Source organism: Eleutherodactylus coqui, chromosome 5 (assembly GCF_035609145.1).
Source record: "Eleutherodactylus coqui strain aEleCoq1 chromosome 5, aEleCoq1.hap1, whole genome shotgun sequence".
Taxonomy (NCBI): domain Eukaryota; kingdom Metazoa; phylum Chordata; class Amphibia; order Anura; family Eleutherodactylidae; genus Eleutherodactylus; species Eleutherodactylus coqui.
In genome coordinates, this window is record NC_089841.1 from 267,614,368 (window position 1) to 267,639,531 (window position 25,164).

Consider the following 25,164-nt stretch of genomic DNA (forward strand, 5'->3'; position numbering starts at 1 on the left):
ACAGGGTGGAGGCATCAATGTAGTGACTGGCACTGGGTGGAACCTTCAGTGTAGTGACCAACACAGGGTGGTGGTATCAGTGTAGCGACTGCAGAAGGTGGAGGCATCAGTGTAGTGACTTGCACAGGGTAGAACCATCGGTGTAGTGACCGGCACAGGGTGGAGGCATCGGTGCAGTGACTGGTACAGGGTGGAGCTATTGGTGCAGTAACCAGTATAGAGTGGAGGCATATGTGCAGTGACTGGTACAAGGTGGAGGTATAGAGTGGATTCTGAAGATGTCTTTGAGGTGCAGGTGACATGAGCGGGCAACAGATTGAATATAGGGAGTGAAACAAAGATCAATGTCAAAAATGATCCCAAGACATCGGCCATGCCGCTGAGGAGTTATGGTAGTACCTCACACTGGGATGGAGCTATCAGGATTAGGATGGTTAGTAGATGGCGGATGGTGGACATTTGGCTGCTTAATTTGTGATTTTCCTTGGAATTTTTTGTTTGTTTGTTCCATGTTCATTATCTGTGGTGCAGTTGCAATAACAGAGGTCCCTGGACCCCCAGCGCTTCTACTCTCCAGTTCTTCATTATCCCCTATTTTTGAAATCTTAAAAGCAAATGATGAAAAACCTTTATGTTCCTGAACAGTTGCGTCCGTGTGGGTGGGAAGACCCCACCGCAGGGAACCAATGTGGGGTTTACAGGCTAGATACATGTATGTGTCCTACAGACACGCTGCACCACTTCATGCCAGCACAGTTTGTTCCATACACAACACAGTTGGATTCACCTCTCTGATAACAATGTTCCAGGACATTTTTCACACGCCTGTCACATTCTTACATTTCCTTTATTAGATTTATTTTCATTCTGAATAGCACATACAACTGAATACTTCTGAGTGATATCCTATAGTGGAACAGGTGGCAGGAGTAGTGTGAGAGCGTACTAGACTACAGAACGTCCTGGCAGTGTGAGAGCGTACTAGGCTACAGAACGTCCTGGCAGTGTGAGAGCGTACTAGACTACAGAACGTCCTGGCAGTGTGAGAGCGTACTAGACTACAGAACGTCCTGGCAGTGTGAGAGCGTACTAGGCTACAGAAGGGTCCCAGCAGTGTGAGAACATACTAGGCTACAGAAAGGTCCTAGCAGTGTGAGAACATACTAAGCTACAGAAGGGTCCTGGCAGTGTGAGAACATACTAGGCTACAGAAGGGTACTGACAGTGTGAGAACATACAAGACTACAGAAAGATCCTGACAGTGTGAAAGCATACTAGGCTACAGAAGGTTCCTGGCAGTGTGAGAGCGTACAAGGCTACAGAAGGGTCCTGGCAGTGTGAGAGCATACAAGGCTACAGAAGGGTCCTGGCAGTGTGAGAGCATTGAAGGCTATAGAAGGGTCCCGGCAGTGTGAGAACATACTAGGCTACAGAAGGGTCCTGGCAGTGTGAGAACATACAAGGCTATTGAATGGTCCTGGCAGTGTGAGAGCGCACAGGGCTACAGAATGGTCCTAGCAGTATAAGAGCATACTAGGCTACAGAAGGGTCCTGGCAGTGTGAGAGCGTACAGGGCTACAGAAGGGTCCCAACAGTGTCAGAGCATTCAATGCTACAGAAGGGTCCTGGCAGTGTGAGAGCATTCAATGCTACAGAAGGGTCCTGGCAGTGTGAGAACATTGAAGGCTATAGAAGGGTCCTGACAGTGTGAGAACATACTAGGCTACAGAAGGGTCCTGACAGTGTGAGAACATACTAGGCTACAGAAGGATCCTGACAGTGTGAGAACATACTAGGCTACAGAAGGGTCCTGGCAGTGTGAGAGCATTGAAGGCTATAGAAGGGTCCCGACAATGTGAGAACATACAAGGCTACAGAAGGGTCCTGACAGTGTGAGAGCATACTAGGCTACAGAAGGATCCCGACAGTGTGAGAACATACAAGGCTACAGAAGGGTCCTGGCAGTGTGAAAGCATACTAGGCTACAGAAGGGTCCGGGCAGTGTGAGAGCATACTAGGCTACAGAAGGGCCCCGACAGTGTGAGAACATACTAGACTACAGAAAGGTCCTGGCAGTGAGATAGGTGAGAAGTATGTAAAGGGAACACTTTTCTATAAACTTTCTTGACTTTACTAGTAGTAATTACATTTGTTTTTTATCTGACACTGCAGTAATTGAAGGAGAACCGCAACGCTCTGCATGTCCACTAGAGGGCATAATTTCGCACAGATCTGCAGTGAATTTAGTATATGGCTTACCACCCCATAGTTTTTTTTTCTTTTAAAGGATCATGTCATCAGGATCCACAGGCTGAATGAACCCGGGGCAGGCATGCCTTTTGCCCGCATGGGTCTTTTATTCTGGAATGTTGCAGCATTTTAACCCATTAAGGACATAGCCCTTTTTTCCATTTTCCTCTCCCTTTTAAAAGATTGTAACTGCTTTATTTAGCCATCAACGTCGCTGTATGAGGGCTTGTTGTTTTTTGCGGGACGAGTTGTATTTTTCAATGGTGCTATTTACCACGCAATGTACTGAAAAACGTTAAAAAATTCTAAGTGGAGTAAAATGAAAAACAAAACCTAAATTCTGCCATCTTTCAATGCGTGTTGTTTCTACGGCGCACAAACTGCAACAAAAATGACCTGAGTTTATTCTATGTATGACTAGCTTACCCGTCGCGCGATGCTGCGAAGACAGACAGACATACATACATTCGTTTTTATATATCTAGATAACAACCAATCACAGCGCAGCTTTTTTATGTTACCTCAGTGGTATAATATATAACAACCAATCGCAGCGCAGCTTACATGTTACCTCAGCTTTATAATATACTAGCTGATATACCCGGCTTCGCCCGAGTTAATTTGGTACTGGTATTTGTCTGGTGTTCACACGGAAAATCTTATGAAGTCGTGGTTACTTTAGAGATACTGAGGAAAAACATATGTTCCCCATTTTGCATAGTTCTCTGCGTTACCCAGGAAACCCCACGTGGAGGCAACCATGCGACGTTTCCTTTATATAAAATGACATCAGGAAGTGAGAGAATTAGATTACGTACATAAAATTTGGACACTAATTCTTTTGCGCTTAGAATTAAATAATCGAGTTGGGACCCATTAACTTTTCATACTTAGGACACAATCAATGCTTGTGCCAAATTTCATGTTTCTATGACATTGGGAAGTGAGACAATTAGATTATGTACGTAAAATTTGGATGCTAATTCTTTTGCGCATAGAACTGAATAATGGAGTTGGGACCCATTAGCTTTTCCTATGTATGACATAATCAATGCTCGTGCCAAATTTCCCGTTTGTATGACACCGGAAAGTGAGAAAATTACATTCCGCACGTAAAATTTGGACGCTAATTCTTTTGCGCATAGAATTGAATAATGGAGTTGGGACCTAAGAACTTTTCCTATTTATGACATAATCAATCCTCATGCCAGATTTCACGTTTCTATGATACCGGAAAGTGAGAAAATTAGATTCCGTACGTAAAATTTGGACGCTAATTCTTTTGTGCATAGGATTAAATAATCGAGTTGGGATCCATTAACTTTTCAAATTTATGACACAATCAATGCGCGTGCCAAATTTCATGTTTCTATCACATTGGGAAGTGAGAGAATTAGATTATGTACGTAAAATTTGGACGCTAATTCTTTGGCGCATAGAATTGAATAATGGAGTTGGGACCCATTAGGTTTTCCTATTTATGACATAATCAATGCTCGTGCCAAATTTCACGTTTCTATGACACCGGAAAGTGAAGAAATTACATTCCGCACGTAAAATTTGGACGCTAATTCTTTGGCGCATAGAATTGAAAATTCGAGTTGGGACCCATTAGCTTTTCCTATTTATGACATAATCAATGCTCGTGCCAAATTTCCCGTTTCTATGACACTGGAAAGTGAAAAAATTACATTCCGCACGTAAAATTTCGACGCCAATTCTTTTGCGCTAGAATTGAATAATCGAGTTGGGACCCATTAGCTTTTCCTATTTATGACATAATCAATGCTCGTGCCAAATTTCCCGTTTCTATGACACCGGAAAGTGAAGAAATTACATTCCGCACGTAAAATTTGGACGCTAATTCTTTTGCGCATAGAATTGAATAATGGAGTTGGGACCCATTAGCTTTTCCTATTTATGACATAATTAATGCTCCTGCCAAATTTTGAGTTTCTATGACACCGGGAAGTGAGAGAATTACATTCCGCACGTAAAATTTGCACGCTAATTCTTTTGCGCATATTATTGCATAATCGAGTTGGGACCCATTAACTTTTCCTATTTATGACATAATCAATGCTCGTGCCAAGTTTTAAGTTTCTATGTCATTGAGAAGTGACAGATATAGATTATGTACGTAAAATTTCGACGCCAATTCTTTTGCGCTAGAATTGAATAATCGAGTTGGGAACCAATTACTTTTCCTATTTTGGAGATGATCTATGCTTGTGCCAAATTTCATGTTTCTACGACATCGGGAAGTTGGAGAACTTTTGGCGAGTCAGTCAGTCAGTGAGTCAGTGAGGGCTTTCAGCTTTATATATATAGATAACACCCAATCACAGCGCAGCTTTCATGTTACCTCAGCAGTATAAAATATACCAATCACAGTGCAGCTTTCATGTTACCTCAGCAATATAAAAAATAGCAACCAATCACAGCGCAGCATTCATTTTACCTCAGCGGTATAATATATAGCAACCAATCACAGCACAGCTTTCATGTAACCTCAGTAGTATAAGAAATAGCAACCAATCACAGCACAGCTTTTATTTTACCTCAGCATTCTCAATATGCAGCAATTGTCTTGCGAAACGTTCGGCGGATGCATCATTTTGTAGTTGAACACTCATCCCGTTGCTCGTAATGCCTTTTGTTTTTGTGCTTGAGATGGAAATCAAATGATCTTTGTCTGGGGGGCATAACTGTCGACGATGGATAGTTGTACTATGCCAATAACCTTCCCAGGAGTGTACTCAACGACTTCCCAAAGTTTCATGTTGATTAGATGAATGGTGCAGTAATGCATAAAGGACAGACAGACATACATACATTCATTTTTATATCTATAGATGACATCAGGAAGTGAGAGAATTCGATTCCGTATGTAAAATTTGGACGCTAATTCTTTTGCGCTTAGAATTGAGTAATCGAGTTGGGACCTATTAACTTTTCCTATTTATGACATAATCAATGCCTGTGCCAAATTTCATGTTTCTACGACATCGGGAAGTGAGAGAATTAGTGGCAATGATGGAAATCAAACGATCTATGTGGGGGGAGGGCGTAACTGTCGACGACGCTCGCACGCGCGCCATTTATCATAGCATAACTTTACTATGCCTATAATCTTCCCAGGAGTGTACTCAACAAATTCGCAAAGTTTCATGGCGATCGGATGAATGGTGTAGTAGCGCATAAAGGACAAACAGACACGCAGACATACATTCAATTTTATATATATAGATTACTACTAGAGATGAGCGAGCGTACTCGTCCGAGCTTGATGCTCGTTCGAGTATTAGGGTGTTCGAGATGCTCGTTACTCGAGACGAGCACCACGCGGTGCTCGACTCCATTACATTTCCTTCCCTGAGAAATTTGCGCGCTTTTCTGGCCAATAGAAGCACAGGGAAGGCATTACAACTTCCTCCTGTGATGTTCCAGCCCTATCCCACCCCCTGCAGTGAGTGGCTGGGGAGATCAGATGACACCCGAGTATTTAAATCTGCCCCGCCCGCGGCTCGCCACAGATGCACGCTGAGAGAGATCAGGGACAGTGCTGCTGATACTGCTATAGGGAGAGTGTTAGGTGTTATTTCAGTCTTCAAGAACCCCAACGGTCCTTCTTAGGGCCACATCTGACCGTGTGCAGTAGTGTGGAGGCTGCTTTTAGCAGTGTTGCACAATTTTTTATTTTTTTTTTGTATATCGGGCGTGCAGACCATTGCGTCCTCAGTCTGCAGTCATTTTACTCAGTATAGGGGCAGTACTGGTGAGGCAGGGACAGTGGTACAGGGAAAGAGGTATACTGGCTATATAGGCAGTGGGCTTTCACCTCACCATTTTAAAAAATAGAAGCAAAATACTTAAGGCCTACCACTGGCCTTTGGCCACTTGACTGGTTCTGCGCTGTGAATTCCAGTAGCTCAGTCATACGCACCTAGGTCTCACTACAGGCTTGCACATAATTGTTTCCTGGCTCTGCTGTGTCCATTACATGATCGCCGTCATCCCGCCACAGGTAAACAGTATACATAATATACGCTGCATACGGTGTCTGTCTGGTTTTTCACCTCACCATTTTAAAAAATAGAAGCAAAATACTTAAGGCCTACCACTGGCCTTTGGCCACTTGACTGGTTCTGCGCTGTGAATTCCACTAGCTCAGTCATACACACCTAGGTCTCACTACAGGCTTGCGCATAATTGTTTCCTGGCTCTGCTGTGCGTTCCGTAAGCGAAGTCAGCCTCCAACCACAGGCTAATAAGCGGCACATTTAATTACAACGTTCTGTTTCTGCTCTACTCGTAATACACCATGCTGAGGGGTAGGGGTAGGCCTAGAGGACAGGGGCGAGGACGCGGAAGCCCAAGTCAGGGTGTGGGCACAGGCCGAGCTCCTAGTCCAGGTGTATCGCAGCCGACTGCTGCAGGATTAGGAGAGAGGCAAGTTTCTGGGGTCCCCAGATTCATCTCACATTTAATGGGTCCACGCGGTAGACCTTTATTAGAAAATGAGCAGTGTGAGCAGGTCCTGCCGTGGATGGCAGAAAGTGCATCCAGCAATCTATCGACCACCCAGTCTTCTACGCCGCCCGCAGCTGCAACTCTGAATCCTCTGGCTGCTGCTCCTCCTTCCTCCCAGCCTCCTCACTCCATTACAATGACACATTCTGAGGAGCAGGCAGACTCCCAGGAACTGTTCTTGGGCCCCTGCCCAGATTGGGCAGCAGTGGTTCCTCTCCCACCGGAGGAGTTTGTTGTGACTGATGCCCAACCTTTGGAAAGTTCCCGGGGTCCGGGGGATGAGGCTGGGGACTTCCGGCAACTGTCTCAAGAGCTTTCAGTAGGTGAGGAGGACGATGACGATGAGACACAGTTGTCTATCAGTGAGTTAGTAGTAAGGGCAGTAAGTCCGAGGGAGGAGCACACAGAGGATTCGGAGGAAGAGCAGCTGGACGATGAGGTGACTGACCCCACCTGGTTTGCTAAGCCTACTGAGGACAGGTCTTCAGGGGGGGGGGGGGGCAGTGCAGCAGCAGGGCAGGTTGGAAGAGGCAGTGCGGTGGCCAGGGGTAGAGGCAGGGCCAGACCGAATAATCCACCAACTTTCCAAAGCGCCCCCTCGCGCCATGCCACCCTGCAGAGGCCGAGGGGCTCAAAGGTGTGGCAGTTTTTCACTGAGAGTGCAGACGACCGACGAACTGTGGTGTGCAAGGTTTGTCGCGCCAAGATCAGCCGGGGAGCCACCACCACCAGCATGCGCAGGCATATGATGGCCAAGCACCCCACAAGGTGGGACGAAGCCGTTCACCGCCTCCGGTTTGCACCACTGCCTCTCCCCCTGTGCCCCAACCTACCACTGAGATCCAACCCCCCTCTCAGGACACAGGCACGACCGTCTCCTGGCCTGCACCCACACCCTCACCTCCACTGTCCTCGGCCCCATGCAGCAATGTCTCTCAGCGCAGCGTCCAGCCGTCGCTAACGCAACTGTTTGAGCACAAGCGCAAGTACGCCGCCACGCACCCGCACACTCAAGCGTTAAACGTGCACATAGCCAAATTGATCAGCCTGGAGATGCTACCGTATAGGGTTGTGGAAACGGAGGCTTTCAAAAACATGATGGCGGCGGCGGCCCCGCGCTACTCGGTTCCCAGTCGCCACTACTTTTCCCGATGTGCCGTCCCAGCCCTGCACGACCACGTCTCCCGCAACATTGTACGCGCCCTCACCAAAGCGGTTACTGGCAAGGTCCACTTAACAACGGACACGTGGACAAGCACAGGCGGGCAGGGCCACTATATCTCCCTGACGGCACATTGGGTGAATTTAGTGGAGGCTGGGACCGAGTCAGAGCCTGGGACCGCTCACATCCTACCCACCCCCAGAATTGCGGGACCCAGCTCGGTGGTGGTATCTGCGGCGGTGTATGCTTCCTCCACTAAACCACCCTCCTCCTCCTACGCAACCTCTGTCTCGCAATCAAGATGTGTCAGCAATAGCACGTCGCGAGCAGTCGGTGTCGCGCTGCGTTGCAGCACAGCGGTGGGCAAGCGTCAGCAGGCCGTGCTGAAACTACTCAGCTTAGGAGAGAAGAGGCACACGGCCCACGAACTGCTGCAGGGTCTGCCAGAGCAGACCGACCGCTGGCTTTCGCCGCTCAGCCTCCAACCGGGCATGGTCGTGTGTGACAACGGCCGTAACCTGGTGGCGGCTCTGCAGCTCGGCAGCCTCACGCACGTGCCATGCCTGGCCCACGTCTTTAATTTGGTGGTTCAGCGGTTTCTAAAAAGATACCCACGCTTGTCAGACCTGCTCGGAAAGGTGCGCCGGGTCAGCGCACATTTCCGCAAGTCCAACACGGACGCTGCCACCCTGCGGACCCTGCAACATCGGTTTAATCTGCCAGTGCACCGACTGCTGTGCGACGTGCCCACACGGTGGAACTCTACGCTCCACATGTTGGCCAGGCTCTATGAGCAGCGTAGAGCTATAGTGGAATACCAACTCCAACATGGGCGGCGTAGTGGGAGTCGGCCTCCTCAATTCTTTACAGAAGAGTGGGCCTGGTTGGCAGACATCTGCCAGGTCCTTGGAAACTTTGAGGAGTCTACCCATATGGTGAGCGGAGATGCTGCAATCATTAGCGTCACCATTCCTCTGCTATGCATCTTGAGAAGTTCCCTGCAAAGCATAAAGACAGACGCTTTGCTCTTGGAAACAGAGGCGGGGGAAGACAGTATGTCGCTGGATAGTCAGAGCACCCTCATGTCTATATCTCAGCGCGTTTTGGAGGAGGGGGAGGAGCATGAGGAGGAGGGGGAAGAGACAGCTTGGCCCACTGCTGAGGGTACCCATGCTGCTTGCCTGTCATCCTTTCAGCGTATATGGCCTGAGGAGGAGGAGGATCCTGAAAGTGATCTTCCTAGTGAGGACAGCCATGTGTTGCGTACAGGTACCCTGGCACACATGGCTGACTTCATGTTAGGATGCCTTTCTCGTGACCCTCGCATTACACGCATTCTGACCACTACGGATTACTGGGTGTGCACACTGCTCGACCCAAGGTATAAGGAGAACCTTTCCACTCTCATACCCGAAGAGGAAAGGGGTTCGAGAGTGATGCTATACCACAGGACCCTGGTGGACAAACTGATGGTAAAATTCCCATCCGACAGCGCTAGTGGCAGAAGGCGCAGTTCCGAGGGCCAGGTAGCAGGGGAGGCGCGGAGATCAGGCAACATGTACAGCGCAGGCAGGGGAACATTCTCCAAGGCCTTTGCCAGCTTTATGGCTCCCCAGCAAGACTGTGTCACCGCTCCCCAGTCAAGGCTGAGTCGGCGGGAGCACTGTAAAAGGATGGTGAGGGAGTACGTAGCCGATCGCACGACCATCCTCCGTGATGCCTCTGCTCCCTACAACTACTGGGTATCGAAGCTGGACACGTGGCCTGAACTCGCGATGTATGCCCGGAGGTGCTTGCTTGTCCTGCGGCTAGCGTCTTGTCAGAGAGGGTGTTTAGTGCGGCTGGGGGAATCATCATGGATAAGCGTACCCGCCTGTCAACTGACAGTGCCGACAGGCTTACAATCATAAAGATGAACAAAGGCTGGATTTCCCCAGACTTCTCTTCTCCACCAGCGGACAGCAGCGGTACCTAAACAATACGTAGGCTGCACCCGCGGATGGAAGCATTGTTCTCTATCACCATAAAAAACGGGGACCTTTTAGCTTCATCAATCTGTGTATAATATTCCTCCTCCTCCTCCTCCTCCTCCTGCTCCTCCTACTGAAACCTCACGTAATCACGCTGAATGGGTAATTTTTCTTAGGCCCACAAGGCTCAGTCATATGACTTTTGTAAACAATGTTTATACGTTTCAATTCTCATTAAAGCGTTGAAACTTGCACCTGAACCAATTTTTATTGTAACTGGGCTGCCTCCAGGCCTAGTTACAAATTAAGCCACATTAGCCAAAGCGATTAATGGGTTTCACCTGCCCTCTTGGTTGGGCATGGGCAATTTTTCTGAGGTACATTAGTACTGTTGGTACACCAATTTTTTGGGGCCCTCACCTACAGTGTAATCCTAGTAATTTTTATGGGCTTCGCCTGCACTCATTCTACAGCAAGGTGTGTGGGGTTGGCCTACACTTTTGCTACATAAATGTAACTGGGGCCTTGTCTATACTGCAACTACTGAAATGTGAAAGAGACTGTTATCTCCCTAAACTGCTGCAACGGGAATGTTACTGTAGCCTGTCTTGACTGCTACTACTACTGAAATGGAACTAATACTGTGCTCCCCCTATACTGCTGCAACGGGAATGTTACTGTGGCCTGTCTTGACTGCTACTACTACTGAAATGGAACTAATACTGTGCTCCCCCTATACTGCTGCTTCGGAATTGTTACTGTGGCCTGTCTTGACTGCTACTACTACTGAAATGGAACTAAGACTGTGCTCCCCCTATACTGCTGCTTCGGAATTGTTACTGGGGCCTGTCTTGACTGCTACTACTACTGAAATGGAACTAAGACTGTGCTCCCCCTATAATGCTGCTAGTGATATGTTACTGGGGCCTGTGCCTAATGCTACCGCTGAAATGTTTACTAATTCTGGGCTCTGACTATACCGCTGCTAATGCTATGTCACTGTGGTGTGGAAACGGAGGCTTCCCAAAGACATGATGGTGGCGAGGCCATTTCCCACCAACGCGGTTACTGTTAAGGTACATATTACCAGTCTGACTGGGGCATGCACTGTGGGCCGAAGCCCACCTGTATTGTATGTGACGTCAGCTCTGCTGAGCAGGGCACTGCAATAGGATACATTTATGTACCGCCAATGGGTTCCAGGGAGCCACCCATGCTGTGGGTCCACAGGGACTTCACATTAGGGATTTGTACCTGCCAGTGTCTACGTATTAAAAACCCCGGTCAGACTGGGGCATGCAGTGTGGGCCGAAGCCCACCTGCATTTAATGTGACGTTACCTCAGCTGTGCTGGGCAATGCAATGGGATTTATTTATGTACCGCCGGTGGCTTCCAGGGACCCACCTATGCTGTCGGTCCACACGGAGTTGTAACTGCATGTGTCTACTTATAAAGAACCCCAGTCTGACTGGGAAATGCAGTGTGGGCCGAAGCCCACCTGCATTTAATCTGACGTTACCTCAGCTGTGCTGGGCACTGCAATGGGATTTGTTTATGTACCGCCGGTGGGTTCCAGGGAGCCACCCATGCTGTCGGTGCACACGGAATTCCCATTGCGGAGTTGTACCTGCCTGTGACTATTAATAAAAAACCCCGGTCTGACTGGGGCATGCAGTGTGGGCCGAAGCCCACCTGTATTTAATCTGACGTTAGCTCTACTATCCGGGGCACTGCATTGGGACAAACTACAGGAGCAATACAGCGCTAATGAGACGTGCACAGCTACGCTAGCATTGGAGTCCGCTGTAGGCCCGTGATTGCTGAGGGTTTGTGCAGAGGCCTATGTCCTGGGTGCAGTGAAAGTCCGCTTCCTGCCTAGGATTGCTGAAGCTGTGGGCCGAGGCCTATGCCGTGGGCGCGGTGCAAGTCTGCCATGTTTGGCCGCTCAGATCAATTTTTTGTTCATGTCTTGGGTTTCCTAGGACCCACCTATGCTGTTGGTGCAAACTTAGCTCCCATCGCGGTGTCTGACCTGTCTGGCACAAAGACACTGACTGACTTGGGTAGGGGGCAAAGCGCTGACGGCTTTCCCCTTGTAGTGTGGATTGAGCTATGCGACACCTTGACAGAATGAATACTGTGTGGCACATGGATTCCCCATTGCTATGCCCACGTTTGCAGCTCCTGATGGAGGTGGCACAGGATTGGATTTCTCATTGCTTCTGTACAGCATTGTGGGCTATCGCCCTGCCTCTTTTAAAGAGGGTCGCTGCCTGGCCGTGCCAACCCTCTGCAGTGTGTGCCTGTGGTTCCTCCTCATGGCAGACGCACTTATAAATAGACATGAGGCCAGCGTGTGGCATGAGGGCAGCTGAAGGCTGCGCAGGGACACTTTGGTGTGCGCTGTGGACACTGGGTCGTGCGGGGGGTTGGGCAGCATGTAACCCAGGAGAAGTGGCAGCGGAGTGTCATGCAGGCAGTGATTGTGCTTTGTTGGAGGTAGTGTGGTGCTTAGCTAAGGTATGTATTGCTAATGAGAGCTTTTCAGAAGTAAAAGTTGTTGGGGGGGTGGGGGCCCTTTCTTGCCGCTATTGTGGCTTAATAGTGGGACCTCGGAACTTGAGATGCAGCCCAACATGTAGCCCCTCGCCTGCCCTATCCGTTTCTGTGTCGTTCCCATCACTTTCTTGAATTTCCCAGATTTTCACACATGAAAACCTTAGCGAGCATCGGCGATATACAGAAATGCTCGAGTCGCCCATTGACTTCAATGGGGTTTGTTACTCAAAACGAACCCTCGAGCATCACGGAAAGTTCGACTCCAGCAACGAGCACCCGAGCATTTTGGTGCTCGCTCATCTCTAATTACTACGGTACCAAACTTCAGACTTTTTTTTTTTTGCTGTGCTACTTTATATTTTTTCAAAGATATTTATTTTTTAAAGTTATTTTTTGCCGCCATCTTCTGCGCACAATAACTTTTTTATTTTTCCGTCGACATAGTTGTGCGAGGGCTCGTTTTTTGTGGGACGTCCTGTAGTTTGCATTGGTACCATTTTGGAATACATGTGACTTTTTGATTGCTTTTTATTGCATTTTCTCCTGGAGACAGGGTGACCAAAAAAGCGCATTTCTTCTGTTCTTTTTTTTTTTTCTGACGCTGTTCACCGTGCGCGGTAAATTATGCTTTACTTTGATAGATCCAACCCGGACGCAGCGATACCAAATATGTGTTTTTGTTTAATTGTAAATATGGCAAAGGCCTCAGTCGGACGGGCGTTTTTATGTGCGCACGTTTGCCATCCGCATCTATATAGAACCAATGCTTTTCTTTTTGTAGGGTCACATGTCCGATTTTTACATGCACATAAAATTTGCGCGTACAGAAGATAGACCATATGGGTGGCAATGGAAGTGGTCACGCGTTTTTTTTTTTTTACACACGGATACACACATGTAAACAACGCTCATCTGACTGAGCCCAAAAGGTTTTTTTTAAACTTTTATTACTTTTTTTTTATAATTAGTAAAACTTTATTGCTCTTATTTTTACTTTTTTTTAGTCCCCAGAGGGGACCACAAATAGCGTTGCTTTGATCGCTTCTGCAGTAGGATGTAATGCCGCAGCATTGCCAAACATGTGTTTTGTTATAGCATTAAGGTAATAAAGTGCGTTTGCAGGCATGGATTATCATCACAATTCAGAGGGTTTCAGTGAAATGATCTCCGTTTTAAACAACCACGAAAAGTGGAAACGAGTGAAGTCCGTTTAGCAGAATCTTTCTAGTCCACATAAAATTCCTAATGATATAATTGTCGCTTGCGCTCCTCAGGCCGATTTCCCACGGGCGAGTGATGGCGGCCCGTGAAACTTGGCTCCATATTGCGCTCAGTAATGTGCGCTTTCCCGGCGGATGTGAGGCGATCTGTGTTAAACCAATTTTCATGCACTTCAGCCGCAACGGAGGATCCGCAAGTGTTTCCAATTGTTTTCAATGGTAAAACTCGCATTGTGTCTCCCTTGCATTGTGCGCAAATCGCAGTGTGTCCCCCTCGCATTGTGTCCCCCATCGCATTGTGTCCCCCTCGCATTGTGTCCCCCATCGCATTGTGTCCCCCATCGCATTGTGTCCCCCATCGCATTGTGTCCCCCATCGCATATTTCTGTTTTCAGCCGCACTTAAGCAGCACTGCTGATTACAGCCACCTGATTGGCTCTTCGGCACCACGTGACTACACAGCGTGCACGCGGATTGCCTTCAGCAGCCGTGTGCACTACACACTACACTTAAGCAGCACGGGGTTAGTTTTAGGGTTAGGGTTACCTAACCCCAACCCTAAACCTAACCCTAAACACTACCCCTAAACCCTAACCCCGTGCTGCTTAAGTGTAGTGTGTAGTGCACGTCTGCTTAACTGTAGTGTGTAGTGCACACGGCTGCTGAAGGCAATCTGCGTACACGCTGTGTAGTCACGTGGTGCCGAAGAGCCAATCAGGTGGCTCTAATCAGCAGCGCTGCTTAAGTGCGGCTGAAAACAGAAATATGCTCCCCCATCGCATTGTGTCTCCCTCTCATCCGGTCCCTTTTGCATTGTGTGCACGTCGCAGTGTGTCTCCCTTGCAGTGTGTCTTCCTTGCAGTGTGCCCCCCTCACAGTGCGTCCCCCTCGCATTATGCCCCTTTCGCATTGTGTCTCCCTTGCAGTGTGTCCCCCTCGTAGTGCCTCCCCCTCGTAGTGCCTCCCCCTCGCATTATGTCCCTTTCGCATTGTGTCCCCCACGCATTGTGTACACCTCGCAGGAGGTGCAATGTTTTTGTTGGCCCCATTGAAAACAATGGGCGAGGCATTCCGAGGAAACGCCAAAGATGGGACAAGCCACTGTTGTTTTCTGCACTGCGACTCTCATGTATAGAATTGGGTTCATATTCCTGCGAGATTTATGCGTCTCGCAGAACACAAATCTTGCACCATTTTCTCGGCCGCATGAAAGCGGCATCCACAACAACAATTCCGCAAGACGTCCGTAATCCTCAGCAGAAAGCTTTTGAATTAAGGATGCGCAGGTTTTACCAGGTGCCGAATTCCCATAGGGGTGACATTGTGAGACCGGAGTCCGCGCAGACTAACTGTGAACGGACCCCGGTCGGTGTGAGAGTCGGAGATTGTTCATCAGCAGTGGTTTTACAAGCACTATGGGGCGCAGGCGGGTTTCTGGCGCATGTGGTTACCCCACCGTGGGACCCTGAAGGACACAGTTGGGATGGTCATATAATGAAAGGCAATGCGGCTGCGTCCCATCATGTCGGAGGGCGACTTCATCCCTCTCCGCGGGTGGAAGGAATATCTGCACTTTGTTTTGAACTGGAACATAGGAAATGACGTCACGGGAGTTCAGTGTCGGCTCATTATGACAATGCGCTATCTCAGCTGTCACCACTGACGAGGCTGCATCCTCTGGGTCCAAGTTCATCAGGCAGTGTGGAAAATACTACTTGCACCTCCAAGCATCCTTCATGTAGAAGCGCCTGCGGCCGCCGCCGGTCGTGGGGGTGAGCCGCAGGAAGTAATGTGCAGAGGGAAGGAGCCGCCTTCAAACAATGAGAGGAGTTTTCCATAGAGATATTTATTTCAGCGTCCTTCATCTCACTTAATATTCTGTCATTGCTGCTTGTCCAGATCTGTAGATGAGCTCGGACGACAGGCGCGACCCGTCGCACGCACGCTGGCACTCGGAAGATGGTGAGGCTGCATGTACATCACTATTGGAGGCTTCGTGAGGAGACTCCGGCAAAGATTCCAAAAAGGGACCGTTCATACAGGACAGAATATTCCGCCGCAGCGTTGTGGAGCCCTCCGGAATGTTCTGTGCCGACTATAACAGAATCCTGCCACTAATTCCACGTCAGGCTCCACAGTTAGCAGTGCGGAATTCAGGGACGGCGTATTCCACAAAACAGAATAACGCAGCTCTATTGTGTCCACTCCTGAGGGATCTCGTTACAGTCAGTAATGTGCAAATAAGGAAGATGGAACAATACCTCTGCAGCGCCACCTATTGGAAGGCACCATTCCTGCAAGTCAACATTAGACTCTTTATACACGCCTTGTAACACTGACTTGGAATTTTACAAGGCTTGTATAAAGAGTCTACTGTTGACTTCCAATAGGTGGCGATGCAGAGGTATTGTTCCATCTCCCTTCTATGCATATTACCCAGAGGAGCATGAATGGCCTTATAAGTCTCCTCACTCACCTAGGTGCTCTCCCTAAGGAGAAAAGATAGCATTCCTGGCCCAAGCCAATGGTGTCAACTGGGCGCAGTTCATATTTGACATATAACAAATCTTGATGCTTCGAGGGACGCCTCACATCCTCAGGTGAGTGTGATACGGGAGCGGGATTCACGGCCCCATATCGCGCACAACCATGTTTTCACTATGTATAACTCATGTGTTGAATACACGCATAATATATGGTGAATGGAGGTGATGGAAGTCAATGGACTTTCATTCATCAATGCGCAGGAGAAGTAAATCGCAGCATGCGCTATTTCTCAGCGTATGATATGGAGGTCTTCTATACGCTGTGCATACGGAATACATTGCATACATCAGCGGTCCGATACACATCCCCACGGGGAATTTAAAATGACACTGGGCGTGTCCATAACGCATGATTCACGGGCATGTGCAGTGCCATACTCCGCCCACATGCGGTATCTGCCGGCAGCTAGTATGCGCTGTAATGTGTACAACGCTGCAGGAGACCCACAGTGGTTTACACGTACGCCCAGGGGCATGAGCCTTTAGAGGGGCACGTTCATATGAAGACTTTAAGCCCAAACACATAGGCGCAACTACGCTCATACTCCACGCAAGAGCATTGGCGTCGCACGTTCAGTAATAATTCAGTTTACATCCTGATCGTTCAGTCGTTATACAGGGAATGAGTGAGCCAGCGACGTATAAAGAGGCGGCGCGGGAGAACGGGCGCCGGAGGACGTCCCTCGCTCCTTCTGACTATACATCGTGAGGGATGGTAGCTGACATCTCCGAGGCTTCGTCACACGACCGTATTTGTGCACTGAATCCGCGGAGAGTAGAACCCATTGATTTCAGTAGGCTCATTTCCTTATTTCGCTCTCGGTTCTCGGCAAGCAGAATAATAAGACTCGTTCTATTTTATACGCACTTGTGAACCACAGTGGCGCTTAGAGGATTATGGGAGGAGCACAACCCCGCGCACGCCGCCACCTCCGTTGGCTTGATAGCCATTTAAATCAGGGTGGGGGTAATTTCCTCGCCCATGCAAACTAGCAGCGTCTGCGGAAATATACAGTGCGCAGGCTCGCTCACAAAGTACCCCCATTCATTGCCAAAACCCTTGCGGATTTTGCAGTAGGGTTGTCTGAAGCCGCCATTAAGGCTGCCTTTACACGGCTGTGAAACTCGCGTGAGATTTACGTGTTACAAGGCACACAAATCTGAATCTTCTTCTCCTACACACCGGCGATATTTCCTCGCACCGCAGCGTGTCCCGTCTCTTCACGTTCCTCAGAACGCATCGCCTATTGATACCCATGGGACCCATGATGCTTCCATGGTGCTCGCGTGCCGCACGATGCGAGGCTCCTCATTTAAAATCAGTCGGAAAATTTCCGATCGTCTGTCGTGCGGGAGGACCGGCGCTTCACGGGTGCCTGAAAACACCTCTCATCTGCGGCATGAGTGTGAGATTGGGCAGGTAGCCTAAGATGGGACAAGCTTCTCGGGACCGATAGCGGTACGGACGGAACCCGCGCCTGATAGCAGCACTCTGATTTCAATGTGTTTGTTCACCTCTGCGATATTCCTGTCTCGGCAACGCTACAAGATGGAAGCGGCGCTGCAGGTCCTATTTTGGGGCGATTCTTCACAATTCGTCTGTTTTCTCACTGCATCGCACTCGCCTACACGTGATTGGCCGGCAGGTGAGTGCCATCGTCATCAATGGAAACCACCAGTCCAAAGATGCAGGGGGTTGTAAAGCAAAAATGTCGCATGCTCGCATCCAGAATTTTACCAGTGCGGTATCGCGCTCGGCCGTGCGACTGCTTCCTAACGCACGCCTCACTGACTGCTGGTATAACAAGGACACTATTGACCATTTACTGGCAGAGCTGTGAATGGACCCGGAGAGCCACGCCGGCATTGTGACCCGTGACCACCGATCCTGCGATCGCTGCCATCCTACTGATGAAGAGCACAATGAGCCTCTATTATATAAGATATTTACACATTCTTCTGCATCTGTTTTGCATTCGCATCACTTTATTGAAGCGTTTTGTTGGTTATTACGGAATTATTTCTCTGGATTTATCGCATTTTTAAAGCTTGAATGAATCGGCGTTTTATGGGTGAAAATCTATTTTATTGTGATTTTCTCCGTATCCTGTTGGGGCTACAGATGGGGGAGGGGCACTGTGGTCACCGGCTCTGACACTGCTGTTCTCTGTTGTTTGCAGGATTACAGAATCCCAGAGCCAGCAGGACAGACTGCAGATGATAGCGGTGAGTTTTATGTGCTTTTATTAGTATTTAGCAACTAATAGAGGTGGCCCTGCTTCTCGCTGTTCTTTCATAGGATGTTTTTGACATGTGCGGCCTGCAGGTATCGCTGCAGCTCTACTTCTTCATTGTACGCCATCCTAGGACTGCCTGGGAGTCTGATTCTACTTATTACCTGCAACGCCACAGTATGACCCTCACAGATGGCCTAATGTACAAAGAGGCGCCTTGCGTTCTTGCATCAGGCACGGATCGGGCATCCGGACGCTAAATAGAAATCTGAGTTGGCGAAGAGCTGGAGTAGATTTCAGCTATAAATTTTGTCAGTTTCTACTTAAAGGGGTTGTCCAGTTGTAAACTATTGATAGCCTATACTCAGGACATGTTATTAATAGTAGATCGTCGGGGGTCTGTCGCCAGGGACCCCCATCAATTAGCTATTCTCCTTATTGGTGCTCTCATGCACTTAGCTGATTTGTGCAGGAAGCAGACAGCTTCGTTCCCCTGCAGTGGCCAAACTTGGTACCACAGGCCAGGCTCTCATTGCCACTTTGCCTGTAATATCCAGTCTGGCCACTCCAGTTAAACGGAGCTGTCTGCTTCTTGCCGCAACCCAGAGAACAGCCAATAGTTTACAACTGGACAACCCCTTTAACCCCTTAGTGAAGGCCAGTACACCTTTCTACTGTCCCCGTTAATAGACTTTACACCTGCACATAGATCTTTATGGCTCAGCTGACTACTGACTAACCGCCAGGAGAGGAGAAACCTCAGGTCCTGGCAGTTTAACCCCTTACATGCTACAAGCAATAACAGCTACAGCATGTAAACTGAGGGCTGGGAAAGGGCTTGCTTTCTGTCACCCTCCAGCACTGTGCAGTGCAATCACAAAGTACTAATGTGTTCCCATAGTAGCCGTAAGCCTGAAAAAAGGTCTTCATGTCTGCCATTGATAAAAAGTTTAAAAAAGAAGAAAAAAGTTTTTCTGCGCTTGTAAGGCTTAAATTTCCTTGGAATGGAAAGAGTTAAACGTCAGGAGTTAAAAATCCAATAGGATTCCACAAAGTATTATGAGCTTTGATTTTAATCCTTCAGAAAAAGCATAAAAGTGTACAAAACAGCATAAAATTGCTACGCGTTTCAGCGCACAGCGGCGCCTTTATCAAGCAGTAGTAGAGCCAGAGGGGAGATAGATTTCGCCTGCCTGGAAGCCACGAGTTTCGACCTGCTAGCGGCACGTACTGATATCGGCCCGCTGTGGATACTGAGACGATCTGCTATCCTCACAGGTGGACCCCCATGTAGGTAGAGCAGAACCCCGCAGACCACCCCTAGAGCAGAACCCCACAGACCACCCGCAGAGCAGAACCCCGCAGACCACCCGCAGAGCAGAACCCCGCAGAGCAGAACCCCGCAGACCACCCCCAGAGCAGAACCCCGCAGACCACCCCCAGAGCAGAACCCCACAGACCACCCCCAGAGCAGAACCCCACAGACCACCCGCAGAGCAGAACCCCACAGACCACCCGCAGAGCAGAACCCCACAGACCACCCGCAGAGCAGAACCCCGCAGACCACCCCTAGAGCAGAACCCCACAGACCACCCCCAGAGCAGAACCCCGCAGACCACCCGCAGAGCAGAACCCCGCAGAGCAGAACCCCGCAGACCACCCCCAGAGCAGAACCCCGCAGACCACCCCCAGAGCAGAACCCCACAGACCACCCCCAGAGCAGAACCCCACAGACCACCCGCAGAGCAGAACCCCGCAGACCACCCCCAGAGCAGAACCCCGCAGACCACCCCCAGAGCAGAACCCCACAGACCACCCGCAGAGCAGAACCCCGCAGACCACCCCCAGAGCAGAACCCCGCAGACCACACCCAGAGCAGAACCCCGCAGACCACCCCCAAAACAGAACCCCGCAGACCACCCCCAAAGCAGAACCCCGCAGACCATCCCCCCAGAGCAGAACTCCATAGACCACCCCCCCAGAGCAGAATCCCGTAGATCACCCCCCAGACAGAAACCCCGCAGACCACCCCCCCAGAGTAGAACCCCGCAGACCACCCCCCAGAGCAGAACCCACGCAGACCACCCCCCAGAGCAGAACCCCGCAGACCACCCCCCAGAGCAGAACCCACGCAGACCACCCCCCAGAGCAGAACCCCGCAGACCACCCGCAGAGCAGAACCCCGCAGACCACCCCCAGAGCAGAACCCCGCAGACCACCCCCAGAGCAGAACCCCGCAGACCACCCCCAGAGCAGAACCCCACAGACCACCCCCAGAGCAGAACCCCGCACACCACCCCCAGAGCAGAACCCCGCAGACCACCCCCAGAGCAGAACCCCGCAGACCACCCCCAAAGCAGAACCCCGCAGACCATTCCCCCAGAGCAGAACCCTGCAGACCACCCCCCCAGAGCAGAACTCCGTAGACCACCCCCCAGAGCAGAACCCCGTAGATCACCCCCCCAGACAGAACCCTGCAGACCACCCCCCCAGAGTAGAACCCCGCAGACCACCCCCCAGAGCAGAACCCCGCAGACCACCCCCCAGAGTAGAACCCCGCAGACCACCCCCCAGAGCAGAACCCACGCAGACCACCCCCCAGAGCAGAACCCCACAGACCACCCCCCAAAGCAGAACCCCGTAGACCACCCCCCAAAGCAGAACCCCGTAGACCACCCCCCCAGAGCAGAACCTGGTAGACCACCCCCCCAAAGCAGAACCCCGGAGACCACCCCCCAGAGCAGAACCCTACAGACCACCCCTCCAGAGCAGAACCCGCAGACCACCCCCCCAGAGCAGAACCCGCAGACCACCCCCCAGAGCAGAACCCTGCAGACCACCCCCCAGGGCAGAACCCCGCAGACCTCCCCCCCCCCAGAGCAGAACCCCGCAGACCCCCCCCCCCCAGAGCAGAACCCCGCAGACCCCCCCCCCCCCCCAGAGCAGAACCCTGCAGACCACCCCCCAGAGCAGAACCCCGCAGACCCCCCCCCCCCAGGGAAGAACCCCACAGACCCCCCCCCCAGAGCAGAACCCCGTAGACCACCCCCCAGAGCAGAACCCCGTAGACCACCCCCCCCAGAGCAGAACCCCGTAAGCCACCCCCAGAGCAGAACCCCGTAGACCTTCCCCGCAGAGCATAATCACGTAGACCACCCCCCAAGAGCAGAACCCCATAGACCACCTCCCCAGAACAGAACCCGGTAGACCACCCCCGAGAGCAGAACCCCACAGTCTACCCCAGAAAAAATTTACCGATAGAACTTGTGTATATTTATTAAAAGCGCCAAAATTGGGAAAATTTGGGAAACATTTTTTTTTTCACCTTTTCAACTGTAATATCTCAAGCATTTTTGCTTAGATATATAATCTCCATCTGTTTACTCTGGCTGAAAAATTTAGTTTTTTTTAACCATTTAAGAGACAGAAACTTAACATTAATTTTCAGCATTTTGAGGAATACTGTGTTTTCCTGCATCAAGCCAAGAGTGCAAAGGCTCGTAGGTGTCAGAATGATAGATACCCCCACAAATGACCCCATTTTAAGAACTACACCCCTTAATGTATTTACTGAGGAGGTCAGGAGGATTTTGACCACACTGTTTTTTTTTCAGAAATTAATGTAATGTAAAAATAAAATTTCATATTTTTGCAAATATGTCATTTAAAAGATAGGATTTTTTTTTTCTATAATGCACATGAAAATGAGGCTTTTCACCCCAAAATGGATCCCCCTGCTTCTCCCATGTTCAGAGACATATTCATTGTGGCCCTAATCTTATGTCCGTATGCACAACGGGGCCCTAAAACTAAAGGAGCAGCCGGTGGCTTTCAGATCAGACATTTTGCTTGAAGTCCTTTTAGTCCCCATTGCCCACTTGTAGAGATCTTGAGCGGCCAAAACGATGGAGAACATACACAAATGACCCCATTTTGACCCCTTAACGAATTCATCTCGGGGTGTACTGAGTATTTTGACTCCACAGTTTTTAAATGAATCTAAGCAAAGCAGAAGTAAAAAAATTACGATTTTTATTTTTTTGGCAATCGCGTCATTTGAAAAAACAGTTTTTATTTGTACAGCACACACATGAATGAAGACTTTCACCCCAAAATGGATCCCCCTCTTTGTCCCGTGTTCAGAAACATACCCATTGTGGCCCTAATCTTATGTCTATGTGCACAACGGGGCCCAAAATGAAAGGAGCATTGAGGTTCAACTGTTTTTAACTTTTACATGATCACCATTATCCATTGGATAACGGCGTTCACATGACCGGAGACCGTTTACCGTGGCCCCCAGTCACTGCTCCAGGCTCTTGGCTACCTTTAGTAGACAGGAGCAATGAGATTTAAAATTTTCCGGACCCTCCCCAGCTTCTGCGCTTGCATGCATCATTTTACCAACAGGCGCATACACCAAAGTTGAGGAAAGGTCAATGGATAAAGATCCCATCAGGGAACATCGCCGGAAGCCTTAGATAAGTCATTTCACCTCCCCATCATTGGATCTGTGACAGGAGGTGAAATTTTAGCTTTTTTTTACTTTTACGTGATCACCCTTATCCATTGGATAGCAGTGATCACGTGACCGGGGAACGCCTACCACGTCACCCCCTGAAATCTCCAGGCTCTGAGCTATGTTTGGAAATCAGAAGCAGGGAGATTTTAAATTACCCAGGCAATCTGCGGTTTTTGTGCAGGCGTCTGCCACCGTGGTGATGGCCCGTGCGCAGAAGCTGTGGTAAGGTCCGCGGATATGGTACGTAATTTCATCCTCCCTCATGGATATGATCCGTGAGGGGAGATGAAACTTTGACCTTTTTAACTTTTTTTCTTTTTTTTCCACTTTACATGATTACAGTGATCATGTGACTGGAAACCGCATACAGCGGTCCATGGTGACCTCTCTCTGCTCCAGGCTGCACATGCTGGCATCCGCCGCATGCACAGAAGGCGACGTAAGGTCATTGAAGTACCATATCGCCATGGGATATCGTGGAATATGGGGGTGACTATTTTCACCTCCTCTCATGTATCCGATCTATGGGGGAGGTGAAACTTTAACTTTATTTTACTTTTTAGAACTTTTCCGTGATCACCGTTATCCATTGGAGAGCGCCGATCACGGGATCGGGGACCGGTCACCATGGTCCCTGGTCACATGTCCTGCTTCCCGACTACCTGTTAAGTCCACAGCCCAAGGGGCTTTAACCCTTCCTGCCTTTTTCTTACCTGAGTACACAACGCTCAATGAGCACTGTGTACTGAAAAGTGAAAGTGGAAATGTAACTTTCACTACGGGAGCCGGGAGGGTGGTGGTCACATGACTGCCGCGATTCCCTGCTATAGCAGAGCTACAGGATCGTACTAGACCCTAACCAGCTCTGCCAGTGACTTATGTCACAACAGGGGTTGGTTTCCCCTGTAACTGGGGCTCCTATGGATGCCCCAGCTACAGTGGGAAAGTGTCAAATAAAAAAAACATGTGAATGTCCCCCAGAGGTCTTGCATGACGTCATGGGGGACATATAGTAAAAAACATAATTACATAAATAAGTAAAACAAAATGACAGAATAAAACAACAATATATACATAAGAAAGAGAATAACCCAAAGCCGACACTATAAGCTATAATCCCAAACCATACATATTATATATCATAGTGTCCGAAACAAAATGAGGAACCTGTTCCCATACTTTATTTTAGCATAAATGTACTAATTAAAGAAAATAACTAGAATTGATCTTAAAAAAATCATTTCTTTTAGCCTTTTACCGCCAATAAAACTAAAAAACTGGAAAAAAGATATTTTAAAAAATCGCCCTATGTGTCACTGGAAAAAAAGCAGCAAAAATAATTTTGATGGCTAAAGGAAAAAATAGGGCAGTAAAACCACCACATGGGTAAAGTCCCTAAAAAGTGCCTGGTCCTTAGGGGGTTAAAGCCCAATTAGCCAGGACATAAGAAGGCAATGGGGCCATTACTAATGGGTTATACTTTCACCTTTTTGCCGGGTGAAGGAAAAAATACTTGAATATCTGAACTATTCGATAACGTATAGGAGGCTTGTGCCCTATTATTCCACTAGAGAAAGTCAAATAATAACAACTGGATATCATGCAAGCCTTATCGCCATCTAGTGGTCGGAAATGGTACAACAACTCCGTACAAAAGTACAACCCATCTGTCTTTCTCTAATATTGGTGGAGACGTTAATCAGATAAACAACTCGACAAACTAAATCCTGATATGCCTTGCTGACCGTACCGCATGCCTGTGATTCTGGTGGCACGTTTCAAATGTCCCAATGACCCATACGAGGCTATGATTCTTCATGCAGAATCCCGCAGCGGGTACTTCCTTTCCCGCGGACATGAGGCCTAAAAAGAAGAATTACTTACCTGTCCGGACGGTGCAGATCTGCCCTCCGTCGTGACCGGATCTTCCCTCTTCGGCCCAGCGGATGTGCTAGGCACGCCAGTAGCGTGCCACGCGCATGCGCCGTGCACTCTTTTTTTTTTTTTTTTTTAACTCCTGCTCTACCCCGCTCCGGCGCCGAAGAGCAGGAATTCAGCTGTGGGTGTGCCACTAATCCGGATGGCTTCCATAGGCTTCAATAGAAGCCTGCGGGAGACCCGCACTAAAATGGAGCATGCTGCGGGTGTTTTCCCGCACAAGCAATCC

At 49.2% G+C, this 25,164-nt stretch overlaps 1 protein-coding gene across 3 annotated transcripts in view; it reads left to right on the forward strand.

Annotated features, from left to right (window-relative positions):
- Window positions 1-25,164, forward strand: part of PALM (paralemmin) — a 98,697-nt gene that overhangs the window by 42,665 nt on the left and 30,868 nt on the right. For all 3 annotated transcript variants that reach the window (XM_066604638.1, XM_066604640.1, XM_066604639.1), the window contains exon 2: window positions 18,422-18,467. In XM_066604638.1, the coding sequence (XP_066460735.1) occupies window positions 18,422-18,467 (46 nt within the window). The remainder of the gene's footprint in view (window positions 1-18,421; window positions 18,468-25,164) is intronic.